Below are 15932 nucleotides of genomic sequence, written 5' to 3' on the forward strand. Positions count from 1 at the left end.
CCTGGGAATGAACTTGGTGTGTTCAAGGACCAGGAAGTGAGTGGTGTTGACTATGGGAGGTGCAGGGGAGAATAGCAGGGAGATGCTGACACAGGAAGGAACCAGACCCTGTAAGGTCTTAGAGAGACTTATCACTTGTCATGACTTGCAGATGCCCTTACTAGCAGAGAATGAAGTATGGACTGATTCAATAATGAGTATATGCCAAACCTTGCAGTAATCGGATTAAAACCCAGAACCTTTATAATCTTAGTCATGTAATCCCATCCCACTGTTAATTCGATATGAGTAAGAATGTCACAAATAGAACATGTGAGGTCAAACACCACAGACACAGTAGAAAATCCTCAGCGGGATCCTTTATTTTGTTCACTTTCTACTTATAAGGTGAAATTTCAACCAGTAAAAGTTGTTTCTACAAGTTCAGCCAATGGCTTGGAGCATCACCATGTCCTAATTGCACGGTGTAGAGTCCCAGGGGCAGATCCATGGGTCGCGGATTCACCTGGACCAGACGGCGCAGACTCCAGAGCTCCAGAAGCCGCACTTCCTGGGGATCCCACTGCCTCCTTCCTATTGGTGAGCAGCGAGGAAATGGGTTGTAGTTCTATTCACTTCTTCAAAGATCAGACCTACCTCATTTACATGTCAAGAAAATGTTCTCAAGTATAATAAAGTGTTTATCATTTTCCTATAGCTCTTCGAATGCCTGACATTCATGTTTCCCTACCTCTAAAATTCCTTTCTTTTTCACATTATCTTTCGTGATTGCTTCTTAATGTAAAAACAAAAAACACAAAGATAGGGATCTGTTGTGCACATTAGCAGGTCTGTGCAGAAAAATGCACGGAGGTTTTATATACCATTTACAGTGACAGCTCAGAGTACAAAATCGAGAGGAAGGAATCTGGTATATTAGACGTGCTGTGAAATAAGCCTACACAGGAGGACACCACCGTAGTTCCATCAGAACTTTCTCTCACTGGCCGTTCAACAGTGGCAAATGCAAGAAATGTGCAGTTAAAATACATAGCAGTCGCTTCATATATTGCTCCCAACCCACCCAACTTCTGAATATAGGGGCTCTTTCAAACTGTCTTCCCCTTTAGTCTACGCTTAATGGAAAAAGCTGAAAAATCGTGTTTTAGCAAGTATCCCCATACAGCATTGCAATTTACCCAGGTTTTAATGTGTTTGGAGAAGTCTTACTGAAAGAATAGCAATAATGATTTTCCAGTAAATACTGAATGAAAAACAATTTTAACCCCAATCTGGGGTTATAAATTTGCTTTTTTTGTAAATGAGAACTGTAGCAACCATCCAGGACATGAAAAGAAAGCCTCTAACAGTCTGCTGTAAGTATCAAAGCTCATCATGATTTTTTGTGAGATCTTCCCCGTAATTGGTAGCTTGGCTTCCAACGAACATGTTCCAGTTCTCTAATATCTCCTCTTTAGTTAGCTTTTCATCCTGCAAGAGAGGAAAGACCTCTGTCACAGCAGCTCTGGTAACTCTGAGTAATAGTTCAGCATGAAGCTCCCATTAATTTCATGGATTTTCAACATTTAAAATATTACAGGGCACAATGAAGAAGCTGCTAGGAACCTCGGGCAGCCACCATCACGTTGCCCTGCAAAAGCCAAACCAGAACAGCCTCCTGACTTACACGCTGTGCTCAAATACATCTGGCAAGTCCTCGAGCAATTCAGAAGTTAGAATCAAGTTATGTCTACACTCAGTGCTGACATTCCCCAAACAGGCCCCAGAGAATTCCATTTCCCTTTTATAGCTTGACTGCAAAACTCTACTGTGTCCTAAGAACTTGGAGCAGTGACCAAACAGGGAAGAGACAGGACTTCTTTCTAGTCCTGTTTATTTACTTGGATATTGATCAAGAGGTACTGAAGTGCTGGGCATCAGAGCCAGCAGTAAGAGCTTGCTGGAAGATGCCTAGGATATAAGGGGACAGGCGTCCTTGTGCCTGACACATTACAGATGTGTGATAAATTATCTGCGGACTGACTGGCTGAATGAACAAATCTGTCTGAGGGCAACTCAGAGTATTATCTCTTTTTTTTTTTAATATTTTTATTTATTTCTAGGAGAGAGAGAGAGAGAGAGAGAGAGACAGCGTGAGCAGGGGAGGGTCAGAGAGAGAGGGAGTCACAGACTGAAACAGGCTCCAGGCTCCGAGCTGGCAGTCAGCACAGAGCCTGACGCGGGGCTCGAACCCACGGACCGCGAGATCATGACCTGAGCGAAAGTCGGACGCTTAACCCACTAAGCCACCCAGGCGCCCCCAGAGTATTATCTCTTAAATCCATGCCCTGCCCACAGCAAAGTTACTGGTTCTACAATCCCAGGAGACGGGAGGGAGTTAAGTGTGTTGTCCATAGCAGACTATCCAGGAATATCTGGGCCTAATGAGTTCACTGTGGGTCACTAAGGTCTTGGCCAGGGGCACGTGGGTGGCTCAGTTGGTTAGGCATCCGACTTCGGCTCACGTCATGATCTCATGGTTCCTGAGTTTGAGCCCTGCATCTGGCTCTGTTCCAACATCTTGGAGCCTGTAGCCTGCTTTGGATTCTGTGTCTCCCTCTATCTCTGCTCCTCCCCCACTCATGCTCTATCTCTCCCTCTCTCTCTCAAAAATAAATAAACGTTAAAAAAAATTTTTTTTTAAATCAAGGTCTAGCTAAAGTTTACAAGTCTCTAATGTAGGTCAAGAATGACACGGCTGCATGGGCCACGGACCAAATGCTATCACTACAGAAGCAAACAGAACCAATCTTATGTAAACTGTTTCCCTTCAAGGAACCATTCCAGAAGAACGTGACATACCTTGTTTTTGTCTGACTCATACACCAGGTGCCTGGCCTCGGCCTGAGCATGGTCATAATCTTGAGGCAGGATCCAGTGACGAATCTCATCTTTGTCCAACTTCCCATCCTTGTTCAGATCCCGGAACTCATTAAACTGCTCCCGTTCTGACACAACCCAGTCTGGCTCAGGGCCGTTCTCCTCATGGGAAAACATATCCGCTAGAAGGGAAGGTTGTTCTTGGTTATGAGGACAAGTGGGAATGTAAGTCAAAGAAAACCTGACCTCATGAGTTTCTGGAAGGATGATGACCAATCAAGAGAGCTAACCCAGACGTCTGGTGGGCAGTTCCTTGGGGATAATGACATAATGATGTATCTATTCACCACGAAGGCTGCTTGGTGGAACAGAAAGAAGTGAGTTTAGGAACCAGAGATGAATCCTGGTTCATGACTGAGTTCAGTGATTGGGATTAAGTTACTTAATTTAGTGACTGAGTCTTAAACTGTCTTGTCTGTAACATGGAGGTAATAATTTACAAATCATAGAGTTATGATGAAGATTAAATAGGATACTTTCTATGAATACACTCTACAACCCAAATTGGCACTCTAAGTGAAAAACCAGACCAACATCAAGCACTTTCTACAGCCCAGATATTATAATATTTTACGTACTTTTTTCATTTAATTTTCTTAATAATCTTATGAAGTAGGTGTTGTTATTATTCCCACTTTATAGGTAAAAACACTGAGGCACAGCCTTAACCCAAGAACCCACAGCTAGTATGAGCTTGAGGCTATGTAGGATCAGGGGCACTATGTTTCTGACGCATGGCCTTTTATCACTTATTCTTATCGTTGCTTGTATCATTTCCAAGGGGCTTTTTCATAGATCATTTTATTTCATCCTTATAACAATTCTATAAGATGGATCATTGTCCTTATTTTACCAAATAGCAGGGAAAGGAAAAAGGCAAGGTTTATATGCATTGTTTGCTAAGTCATTAGATCTTCTTGGACAACACGGCTACTGTGTGGGCAGTTTTCTCTTTAACAGAAACACAAGCTGGGAATGTCAGGAGGAAGAAGAGCCAGTAGTGAATAAAAGGAAAAGAGAGGTAAGACTCTTGTTTCAGCACAAGGTAGACCCACAACAGACATTTGCAGACTGTTTTTGAGAAAGAGCTGTCACAGTTTTTAGCTAACTTGGGCATCATCTAATCCTGCAAGCGTGGGTGCTATGTGTCCCCATTTTATGGAGGAGGAGGGCTGAGGCTTGTCATGATTACGTGACTCCCACTGGGACACACAGTTAGTAAGTGGAGAAGCCAGGACTCCCACGTGCAGGGCTCTCCCCACTGCACCACATCACCCCCGGTTTCCCACTCCCTCTCCCCTGAAAAGAAGGCTCCTCTGTAAAAGAAGTCACTTGCTGGACAAGTCCACACATCAGGCCTCTCTGACTGCGAGCTGCTCAGAACTGTATTTTCAAGCACAATGCCTCCCATCCCCCTCCCTGCCCAGTGTGAAGACTGGAATGTTTCTTTTAGGCAAAGCCACTCAGAGTTTTGCCCCTGAATTTGCACCATTTCAATGCAGAGTTCAGGAGGGCCAGGAAGAGCACACACTTTTAATCAAAAGTGCTACATTGCTTATTTCAATCTGTCAGCCTTTTCTGTCTAATTCCATCACCACCGTCAAGGTGAGGTGTCCACAGCTCTGAACCGTCCCTCACACACGCACCAGGCTGGAGGATGGCTCTGCGGCTTGCACGGACGAAGAGCCTGTCAGCATGTGTTATTCCACAAAGGTAGTGCCACCAAGATCACTTTAATTACTGTGGTGAGAGCTACCTGTCTGTTATCACAGGCCGACGGAGAACCACGTTCAGTCCTTCAGATCAGATATAATTTCTAATCTTTAGAAGAAAAGTTTGCTCTTCATTACTGAAGGCACTTGTTCCTTTACCTGGGGCGGCAAAATGATACAACCCCAGACCAGAGACTGATGGCGACTCGGGCTCTCATTTTACGCTGCAAGGCAATTAATCGCCTCTATTAAATATGTGTACAAAAATGATATGCATCCCATCCCTCAAACGACTTTCCAGTCTTTACTTTATTGACGTTTGGGAGCAGAAGAGCCATCGCGACAAGACAGCCTGCTGCTGAAGCCAAGTACCAGAGCCCTGAGGTGGCAGTGAGGAGGCTTGAATGGAAACTGCCATGTTGCCTGCCCCAGTCCTTTATGGCGGGAGACCTAAAGGCTGTTGGGGAGGCCTCTAACCAGCTGGGTAGCTTCTAACCTGGGTGCATTCATTTGATCCCCACTCCACCAGTGTTCAGGTACCTGACAAGGCACTCCTTGATGCTTGAAGTAGAGCCCATCAGAACAAAATGCTGATTTTGTTCGGTACTCCCGACCAAAGGATAAAAACCAGAAGCACACAATGGCTAATCATGGGGCAACTGTGCGCTCTGTAAAACGACGTGCCTCTTTAAGAAGGAGCGCCTTTCTGCTGATACCTGGGTGTGTAACAAAGCTCCTTCTACTTAGCGCTTCCAGACCCCACAGACTGACCCACAGTGTGACTTCAGGGTCCTTCCCCTGACACCGTCTGTACTCTAGCCTAACTGTAAATCTGTGGGATCCCCACGCTCATTCTGCAAAGGTAAAACTAGACAGTGTGGAGGGGGCACCTCTCAGGGCCATGGGCCCGCTCTTGGCCACTTTGTGGAGTCTAATAAATGCTTCCCTGAGACTGTACCGCTGGGGGCTGGTGGGACAAATCCCTCCCCGGTGGGAGGGCACCAAAAATGGCAACTTTAGGCTTGCAGCTGTTGCTGAACGAGACGAGCTGGGCATGTGGGTGGAAGGATGTTGCCCAGATGGGACCGCAGAGCAAGACTCCAGGCCACACTCACCAATATACTCGTCTTGATCCAGAAACCCATCCCCATTCTTGTCGATGTCCTCCAGAGTTTCCTAGGAAGCAGAGGGGAATAGAGAATGCACGATGGCTACGTGCTCTAAGTAAATCTGAGAATTTTACCTACTGTCCTCCTTTTTCTGGCTTTTCTGGTGGAAAATGCTTGGAAACTTTTGGCTCATCTTTTTACCTCCCTGGGCGTTAGTTTCTTATCTATAAAAAAATAGGCAGTGGATTTGGTTCCTCCTCCCCCATCCCTGACTGTAACAGCAGAACACTCTTCACATGAAAATGTACATGTAAGCCCAGAGGGCCTCTGATTTTATGAAGAAGCCAGGCCAGGCCAACTATCTCGACCATCCGGCCAAATCAGCCTCTGGGGTACCTGAGGAATCCAGCTTGAGAACCACCAGACTAGATAATCACAAAAAAATAAATTCCAGTGCTAACTGGACTATGAACACTGGATTGGTGTCATAAAAATATGAAACAGTGGCCAATTAAAAAATAAACGTATATTTGACTTTTGAATGTATATGTTCTATGTTTTGTCCATTTGACTTCTTAATTAGGTTTATTGCTACAGTGAGTAATTAAATGAATTCACTGTCCACCATCAGAGCAACTCAAAGGCATATCCTGGGTTAAAGAAAATAGCCAACCCGAGAGCAGAGAGCCAATCCAGAGGCATGTAATCCTCTTGTGGACAATTCCCGCATCTTCATCCTCCTCTGGCAAATTAGGTATCGCTAAATGGATGTTGGGTGGTAAAAATAAATGATTCTTATAGCCACTGCCCACTCCTCAGGGTTATGGTGGTCACGAGAAGGAAGAATGAAAGAAGTGTGGACCCCATCTACCAACTTGACAACTAAAATACAGTCTAGAGCTGATTATGAACAAAAACTTTAGCCACTTACTTCTCCGCATCAAAGCAGTCAGAACTGGCCTGGGTAATCTGCCCAGGAAAGAAATGATGTCATGGCAAATGAAGACAGCTGGGAGCCTACCAGCCACTATGGAAAGCAACTATACTCAGAGGCCTTACAAGCACCCCTCAAAGCCTAGGGTCAGACTCATTCACCCTCCAAAAACCCAGCCCGAAGAGGGGCATCCTTCCAGCCACAGTTTTATTTTAAGTTTCTATATGGTTTAACAATCATGCATTCCATTTCAGAGTCTTTTTCTAGTTCCCTCAAGGGTGCAAAATGGGACAGTGACTAGCTAGTTACTCCCTAAAACCTTCTGCTCTTTTCGGGCACACATCTAAACTGTATTTCCCTGCCTCGTCATCTCTAGAAACAGCCCGTGGAAGATAAAAGGTAAGGATGGTTCATTTCCTGGCCAGAACACTAATGGTAGACTGTTGCCTTCTCCTCATTCCTTCTCTTTTCCTTTGTCTTCCAGCTGGTTGTTGCCAGGTTGACCTTGAAGCCAAAAGATGGTAGAGTACAAGATATAAGTAGCTTAAGAGTACTTGGAGAAGTGCCCAGAAGGCCCACCTGACTCAGGCCATCTGCACTGGACTTGGTATAAGCAAAACTAAGCTCTGTTTTACATGGCTAGGATTGGGGCTGTTTGTTACAGCAGCTAGCCTGCCCTGACTCACAGGGGTAGACAAGTATTCCACTGTATCCTACTTCAGAGTTCTTCTCCAATTCCCCTCAGGCTGAAGAATGCTCTTTCTTTAGAAGAAGGGACAAGACTTTGGTACAGATTCCACTCTGGTCTTTTCCTAGTTCAGGCTCTTTATCTTACCAAAACCACAATTTCCTTCATATGCTCAAACTCCTCAGGGTGCAAAAAGGCGGTGAACTCCTCCCGAGTGGCTATCTGATCACCATCGAGGTCTGCAGCCTTGAACCTTCTCTCATCACGTGGCAGCATCTTTTTAAAGGTGTAATGATCTGAAGTATCTTGAAACTCTTCAGGGTTTCCTGCAAGATGTGTGCAGAAACATTTAGAATATTTTTTTTAATGTTGTTTTTTTTTAAATTTCTGAGAGAGAAAGACAACGTGAGCAGGGGAGAGTGAGAGAAAGAGGGAGACACAGAATCTGAAACAGGCTCCAGGCTCTGAGCTGTCAGCACAGAGCCCGATGCGGGGCTTGAACCCACGAACCATGAGATCATGACCTGAGCTGAAGTCAGATGCTTAACTGACTGAGCCACCCAGGCGCTCCTTGCAGAAACATTTAAACTGAGCTGCCAAGGAAAGCATTTCCTTCCAGATCACTCATCCTTCATGCCCAAATGGTACACATGTGACAAAAGGTCCTGACCTATTGAGTTCTTTGAAGCATTTAATTTTAGAATGCCTTTAGCATCTGTCCCTTCACCCCCACCCCTATAATCCAGGCCCCAGTGGCTTACTGGAGGCATTACAGCAAGTGGTTAGGAGTGCTGGCTTTAGGCCACACTAATGTCATACTTTTCTTTGCAGAACTCTGCTTTCATAATATCATTCTTTGAGCTTTAACATGCACAGGCTCCATAGTACCTGCAACATTCTGTCTAGACATTTCTGTCTGGCTTTCATAATCTCCTTTAACCTAATCAGGAGTATATGCATCACCAGCTCTCCTCAGACTTGTCTCCTAGCTCTCTCCACCATGTCCCCAGTGGGGCTGAATCCTGTGCTTTGCACACGTCCCTCTACCTTCACAAACAAGCATGTCTTATATCCAAACCCTACCCACTGCTGAATTCACTGCTGCCCCTTTGCTCCTTTGGCGGACCCACCCACCTTCCCCACTTGCCTCTGTCTCTCCAAATATATATACATTTTTTCAAGGCCCAACTCCCAGGCCACCCTCCACCAGGTAGCCTTCTTTGACTGCTCCAGCCCACTGGGTCCTTGCCATCTGAAACTTGGCAGCATTTTGAAACTGTAGCATAGACATGCTTCATGTCTACTCTTTTCTCTGTGTTCTTTGCGCCTCCAAGATTGTAAGCTCAGATTGGGCAGCTTCCTAAGTCACTTTTTATTAGACCCGGGACCCCTCCTGCTACTTACCACCTACAGCTTCAATCAGAGTAGGGAGCTCTGTCCATTCTTAGTCAGCAGAGGAGGATGTCATATAAGCGGGTTCTACTCAGGGGGTTGTGACATCTCCCCGAGGCAGCAGATGTGTTGAGAGAGAGGCTCCCGCAAGGGGCTTTTTATCTAGGCCCCAACTGTGCAAATGCCCAGGCAGCACCTCTTACCTAGGTAGTAACCATAGGTGGCTTGTTTGTATTCTTCCCAGGAAATTTTGTCATCTTTGTCCCGATCGTAATCCTTCCAGACTTTAGCGACATTATCATAGATGTATCTTCTCTGAACTCGCTTGATCCAAGTTTTCAGTTCCTCAGTAGTAACAAAGCCGTCCCCATCACTGTCAATTCGATCAACAATCTTCCTGTAGTTAAAAAAAAAAAAACCCACAAGGCTATTATCAAGGCTTGTGTGATCCTGATCCAGAAAAAGATCAAACACCGCAGAATCTAAAATGCATAAACAAGTGAAATAAAAGCAATGATCCAATCATGCTGGAAAGGAGCTTGAGGTTCATCTTTTCTGAGGGTAATATGCATCCTCCCACCCAGTGCCAGTGGCGGACACTACCAGTGGGCCATGCCCTCTGTCCTGATACACCCAGGCGTGCCTCAGAATCCTTCTCAACACAGCCCTGTGCAGGCGGACACCACCAACTGATCAGAGTTGATTTGTAAGATGAAACCCAACGGTCTTCTCCAGGTGCAGTCCAACTCCCTTGAGTTAGAGTGAGGGAAACGGAGGCTGAGAGAAATGAGATGACTCTTCCAAGATCACACAGCTAGTATCTAGTACAACAGGGTAAGAACCCATGTCTTCTGGCTCTAGGTCCAATGAGAAAAAAAAAAAGGAAAATTTTAGGTAAACCGGAAGATAAGTGAGTTCTTTCTTCTTCTTTTTTAAAATATCACCACTTTGGACTCAAAGACTCCAAACTTAGAAGACCAGATCTTGTTGGCCAAAGCAAAAATGTCAGGGGTGAAAGAGCCTTCACGTCACGGAAAGTACTCAAGAAGCCTGACCAGCTGAGCCAGCCGCAGTAGGCCACGCCTTGCCCTTCGGGGGAAGATGCCTATGTCCAGGGAGTCTCCTGCTCCACAGTTGGCCCGAGGGTCCAGTGACTGCCCGCTGGACTCTCCTGAGGTACCCCAAACCCTGGTCCGAAGCAAACTTCAGGCTAGGAACTCTCCAGTGTCCATCTCCAGGCCGGAGTGTCCCAAGCGAGGGATGCAATCCCTGTGGGGAACTTCAAGGACACCCACAAGCCATTTCCAATGCTAAAGAAAGTTTTACTCTAGTAGTCCATTTACCTGGGACGCGCCCAGCCAGGCTACTTAGGGATTTGTTTCTTTGCTTTGGGCTGCAGTCTATTAACTCAGTAGGAAAACGTTCTTACTGTCAACGTAAGTTCTAACTGACAGTTACTCTTTGATTAATTAGAAATGGGGGATGAATTTATTAGTACACATAAAGTTACCATCTCCTACCTAAATTTGGGGAGCCCGATCTCCTCTTTCTCAGGAAAGTGTGAGTGCTATGAACAGTCTTAACGTGTCCCCTCACTTGCCATTTTAACAGGTCTCAAAGCCAACAAACAGACTGAGCCTCAAGTATCCGCAGGCTTCCTTCCAGGGAGTCACAGCCATTCTGGGTCTCAGTTTCCCTAACTATAAATTGGAACACCTCCTTCACAAGGAATATTGTGGGGAATAAAGGAGAGAATGTGTGCCCCGCCTCACTACGGACAGCAATCTAGACAGGTGGATGGAGAACTCCAAACACCTAGCAGGTAACAGAGGTAACAGAAGTGAGCCAAGCCTCCAGGTAGAGCCGTGGGCGGCCTGGAGATGCACTGCGACCGCCTGCAGGCCTGCCCATCTCTGTTCCAGACGATGAATGCCACATGCTCCAGATGATGAATCCATGGTATCAAGAGAAACTGGAAATCAAGGTCTGTGTGTGAAATGGCTCAGATTTTAGATGTGGGCAAATTGCGTTTTTTCTGAGACCACATAGCATGTTTGTGACTGTGTGTGGCCTGTGGGCTTCCATTCTGCAAGCCCCTTGGCCTAGCTGTCTCCAGAAGCCTTAGAACTGTCACATTTTCAGAATCTAAGGTCAGGTGGTGACTGCCTGGATCCAGCCCAAGCGTGGGGGCCACGGGGACTGCTGCACCAGGAGCTGTGGGCAGAGAGACGGCTTTTCATGTTCCATCTAGTCCCAACCTTCCACCCACCTTCTAGCCTGGATTTACCTTACAGGTGAGTGGTGTGTCCACCACCTGTCCGGTAGCTCAGGCCAGAGACCAGATGTTCCCCTGGATTCCTCCCTCCACTTCCCACCCCCACGCCGAGTCAAGAGCAAGCACTGACTGTTCTACTTCCCACGTTCCTGGATTCACCATCTCCTGCCCTTGGGACTAGCTGTGCCTGGTTCAGGCATTCGTGGCCACTCCCTTGCCCCAGCCTCTCCCTCTGTGCCTCAGTTATGTTCTCTGTCCTCCTGCCTGTCGGACATTACCAGCAAGTTTTGGGGATGGTGACATTTTGATCCGTCCCTTTACTGTCCCCACACCCCTCATTCCCCAGAACGGGTTGCAAAACCTTTATACGCAGGCTGTTTTCAGGAATGCCTTCCTCTGCTTGTACACCTGGCAAGCTCTGCACAATCTCTGATCAGGTGACATCCCCAACCCGCTAAGCCCCTCTCTCCAACCTGAAGCCTTAAGGGTTCTTTTTCCCGAGTGTGGTCACTGTGGTTTTTGCATGCCAGCATCATAGCAATTACACACAGCAATTAGCGTCCGCTTGTGTTTCTCTCTACTTTTAATTATAAGTACTTTGAGGCTTAGAGCATAAGGTTTTATCTTTGTATCTGCCAAGCATCTAACACGGTGCCTGGCACACAACAGCCATGCAAATGTTTGTTGCATGAATACACGAACGAAGTTAAGCTGTCCATACAAGGACCAAATGCTGACCAAGTCCACCAGCACTAGCTGTCACCACTAGGCTTACTGGTCATGATAAAGGCATTAAACTGGAAGCTGTTAGGACTGCAAACTGCAGAGTTCCCTACTCTGAATCCCAAAACCTCTCCTCCTCCTCCTCCTCCTCCTCCCAGGTAACAATGCTGCAAATGGCTGCCTCTCACGGTCCCAAAATAAATCAGTTTCCAAGTGCTTCAAAGCTAATACAATAGACTGAACTCATCAATGGCCCCCATTGTGAAGTCCTGAACAAGAAGAGAAAAGTACTTCTCAGCAAAATAAAAGGTGATTGTTTGGAGGTGACTTTGAAGTTCAAAGATCTTTTTATCAGAGCTCGCAGATGGTGCACCCACACAATAGGTATAATTTAGCCTCATATTTTAACCAACCACACTGGCCTTTGGTGGCCCCCATCAGCACAGGGATGGCTGTGTTCTTTTTTATGTACCAGGACAAGAAGATCCTCCACTCCCGGGAAGAAGGTTCCAGGAGGCCTGGTGCCCAGTAGGCAGGGCTACTGGGACCCTCCCCAGCCCAGCCTCCACCAGGGACCAGGCCATGGCTGCTGATTCCTCTGTGGAAGGGTTCCCAGATACCTGTGCACAATGACCAAGTGTGTCCCCAGGGGACCTGGAGAGGGTGCACTGAGATGTACCGAAGTTTTGTTTTCCAGGTTTGGTTCCTGATTCAACTGCCTTCAACCGAGGAAATCACAATCTGCCACCACACCCTCCAGCTTTTTGCCCTCAGTTGCCAAAGAACTGGGCACCTCTGCAGACATCTGCTGGAAAGAGGAAGTGGGGGACCAGTTTCCATCCCCACTTCCCACTCCCTATCCCCTAATGTCCCTCTCTTCTTCCCAAGATTTTTATATCCCTACTTCTACTATCTCTACTATTAGGCGGAAGGCAAGAACACCCCTGCCGCGCCCCAGAACACCGGCCAGGAGTCTATCCTCTCTCCTTCATCTGCCCCTTCATCTTTGATCCATTTATAAGTTGATCCTGGAGACCTCAGCAGTATCACAAAACCTCCCTTCCCCAGGGAACCAAGGGACAAGAGGGAAACTGGGAAGGGGGGGAAGAACTCCTGCCACTAAATGGCCACTGGGCACAAACTCTTCTTTTGTACACACTCTCCCCTCCCTTCTGATGCAACCAAGGGGAGGGGGCGGGCCCTGGCCGCCCTGGCTCCCGCGGCCGCTGCCACGTTCTCGCCTCCTCGCGGGAAGCCCTCCGGGCCAAGGCGCGGCGGCGGCTCCCTCGCGGCGGTCCGCGTTCATAGGTCCCGGCGCCCGCGGGCAATTCGGCGCGAGCCCGGCCGCCGTACCCGCCGGCCCCCGCCCTCCGACCGCGCGGCCGATTTCGCTTTCGCTTTGCTCTGCGGCGCGCGTCCCGCGTGGCTCCTGCCGGGGTGTCCCCGCGGGCACCTGCGACGCCCCCCAGCGCGGCCCGGGCCGCAGCCTCACCCCAGCCTCTCCTTGCTCTCCTCCGAGGTGAGCTGGTCGAAGGTCTTGGAGTCCTCTTTGCCCAGGAAGGCCTCGTGGTCGTACTGGAAGCTCTGGTTGTCCTCGGCCGGCCGCTCGCCCAGCTCCGAGTCGGGCCGCACCACGCGCTCCTTGCGCACGGTGGGCTTGGCCCGCAGCGCCCCGGGCCCCAGCGCCAGCGCCAGCAGCAGCCCCAGGGCGAGCCCCAGGAGGCGGTCGCGGCCGCCACGCGCCATCGTCAGGACAGGAGAGAGGCCCGCGGGGAGGCACCGAGCGAGCGGCGGAGACGGCGACTGGGGAGTCGGGGCTCCCAGCGCGGCGGCGGAGCGGCGGGGGAGGGGACGGGCCCGCCCCGCGCCAGAGCGAAGGGGCGCGCCCCGGGCCGCGGGCAGGGGAGCTTCGGGCGGCCCGGCTCACTCGCCCATTGGCCGCCGGGCTACGGGGGGAGGCCGGGGAGGCCGAGCCACGTCGCCAGCCCGGGCGGTGGGCGCGGGGCTCCGATTGCGACTCGGCCCCTCCCCGCGATCTCGTAGCGAGGGGCGGGCCCAGGCGAACTGGGCTGGGGACTGGAGGGCTCTTAGGAAGACGGGGAAGAAGTTCTTTGTCAAGCAACAGATGTTCAGGATAAAATTCCCTCTCTCTTCTTCCAGTTTCGGAAGAATTGAAAGGAAGGAGGCGCTGCCCCTCCCCAACTTCCAGCTGGTCTCCTGAACCCCAGCCCTAGACCTCGCTTCAAAATGCGGTCTTAAACCAAATGCATCCTCACTTACCCAAACTTGGAGTCTGGATACACACACAAGAGACTGGAAAGAAACCTGGGTGACTGAGGTCCCCTAGAAACAAGGGTCGCGAACTCAAATGTCGAGGAAGGCCAAGCAAGTAGCTTCGATATGACGAGCGGCCAGCTAAACCAAGCTGTCCTGTGCACGCCAGCTGCCAGGAGTGCAGTCCCCAAACTGGCAGATAGTCCCGTTTCCCTAAAGAAATCGGGATTTCAGATGTCCATGTTTCCATTTCTAAACGATGGTAACTCGTTTTACAAAAACACTGCTTGATTCAAACAAATCTTGCCTGTACATTGTAGGCAGGGTAATGCTGCCAATATAGAGAAGTTCTGTAGAACCTTCTGCAGTCATAGAAATGTTCTATATCTGGGCTGTCCAGTAGTGGGTATTGAGACACTTGATATGTGGCTAGTGTAACCAAGGCTTTGAAAATTTAATTTACATTCAAACTTAAAAGCTACATGTGGCCAGTGGTCATATTAGACGGTACAGGTCTAGCGCAATGATTCTGTGTCATAGCCTTTTGAGACTCATTGAAAACCAATGGCATTCTTCAAGGAAAATGTGCGTATAGTTACTGACATGAATTTTTGATTAAAGTGTCAGGATATTCATGGATCTTCTGAAGCCCTACTCTTGAGCCTCAGATTCACCATCCCTAGAAAACTAAAGGGGTCAAGGAGAGGAGCCCCCTGGACAGCGGTACCCCCAGAGCATTTCCTATGTCTTGTTCTGTCCCCTCATCCCGATAATCTAGAAAAGGTCACCGGGCTGTGCCTCTTGCTCTTGCAAGAAGGATACCAGGACATTATCGACATAGATCCAAGTACCTTTTTTATGAGGACTTCTTTCAATCAATTAATAATTATTGTATGCCCACCAGGGCCTAATCACTGGCCTGGATGATGAGGGCACAATGCAGGACAAGACGGTCTCTGCAGAGCTAGAGTGTTTGTGAATAGATCATTCATTCATTCAATAAACTAAGCACCTGCTGTATGTCAGGGCTGTGATGGGTACTGGCTTACTGAGTAGCAAAACAGTGTGGTAAGTGCTATGGGAGGAAGACATTCAGTTTATGGGGGTATATCAGAGAGACAGAACCCAGATTTGGGGATCCACTGGGAAGGCCTTCTGGAGAAAGGGACATCTAAATATAGACTGAAGGTAAGTAGGCTAAGCCAGACAGCAAGGATGTGAATATATGAGGGGAGGGCAAGGTTCTGTGTGAGCTGGCCCAGAGCAGTAGAGTTTGAGGTAATATCTTGGTGACGCTGTACATCCCCACCTGCCCACGGTGAGAGGCAGGGTTGTAGTTAGTCCTCGGTGCCTCTGCAAACCTGCACTGACTTTTCTTGGGACAGGAAGTGTGGTGCTGGAGACCAGACATGTTTTCCACCGCCAGTACGGAGGATTGAATTTCTACCAATAGAGAAACATTACTTTGGGCGTATAAGAGCTCCCTATTAAAATGCAAGGGCCCTGAGTAGGTGGCTTGTACCTTCAGTGCTCATCACACAAGCAGGATATGAATTGAGTAGGGGGTAGAAGGAGGAGTGGGAAGAGGCACAGAAAGATCAAGGCTAAAGAAGAGGAGGAGGATTAGGAAGAGAATAGGAAAGTGGGTGGGAATTGGAGACAGTCTTTGCTTTGCTTATTCACAGCTTTGCTACAGGCAGGCTGGGCCCCTGGGATTGATCCAGACTCTCAGGATTGAGGACAGCACATCTTTTGCCCTATTCTAGTTGGCTTTCTGCCAGACACTAGTGCTTTCCAATAGTTAGATTGTTCCAGAGGTAATCTTGGCTCCTGTGGGAATTGCCAGAGAATTCCAGCACTGCTGTAAACCCGGAAGAGTTTATATAAATTCCCCTGGGATGGCATA

The 15932-nt window shown here is 48.4% G+C and overlaps 1 protein-coding gene across 1 annotated transcript; it reads right to left on the minus strand.

The window, feature by feature from the left end:
• Positions 1 to 332: 332 nt before the first annotated feature.
• Positions 333 to 13776, minus strand: RCN1 (reticulocalbin 1). Its single transcript, XM_039233382.1, has 6 exons — positions 13245 to 13776; positions 8958 to 9151; positions 7510 to 7688; positions 5747 to 5807; positions 2842 to 3041; positions 333 to 1470 (listed from the first exon to the last, which is right to left on the minus strand). The coding sequence occupies exons 1-6, from the start codon at positions 13496 to 13498 to the stop codon at positions 1363 to 1365; spliced, it is 996 nt and encodes a 331-aa protein (XP_039089313.1). The 5' UTR covers positions 13499 to 13776; the 3' UTR covers positions 333 to 1362.
• Between the last annotated feature and the right edge of the window lie 2156 nt (positions 13777 to 15932).

The sequence above is a fragment of the Hyaena hyaena genome, unplaced genomic scaffold (genome assembly GCF_003009895.1).
Source record: "Hyaena hyaena isolate Hyena2069 unplaced genomic scaffold, ASM300989v1 scaffold_74, whole genome shotgun sequence".
NCBI classification, from domain to species: Eukaryota; Metazoa; Chordata; class Mammalia; order Carnivora; family Hyaenidae; genus Hyaena; species Hyaena hyaena.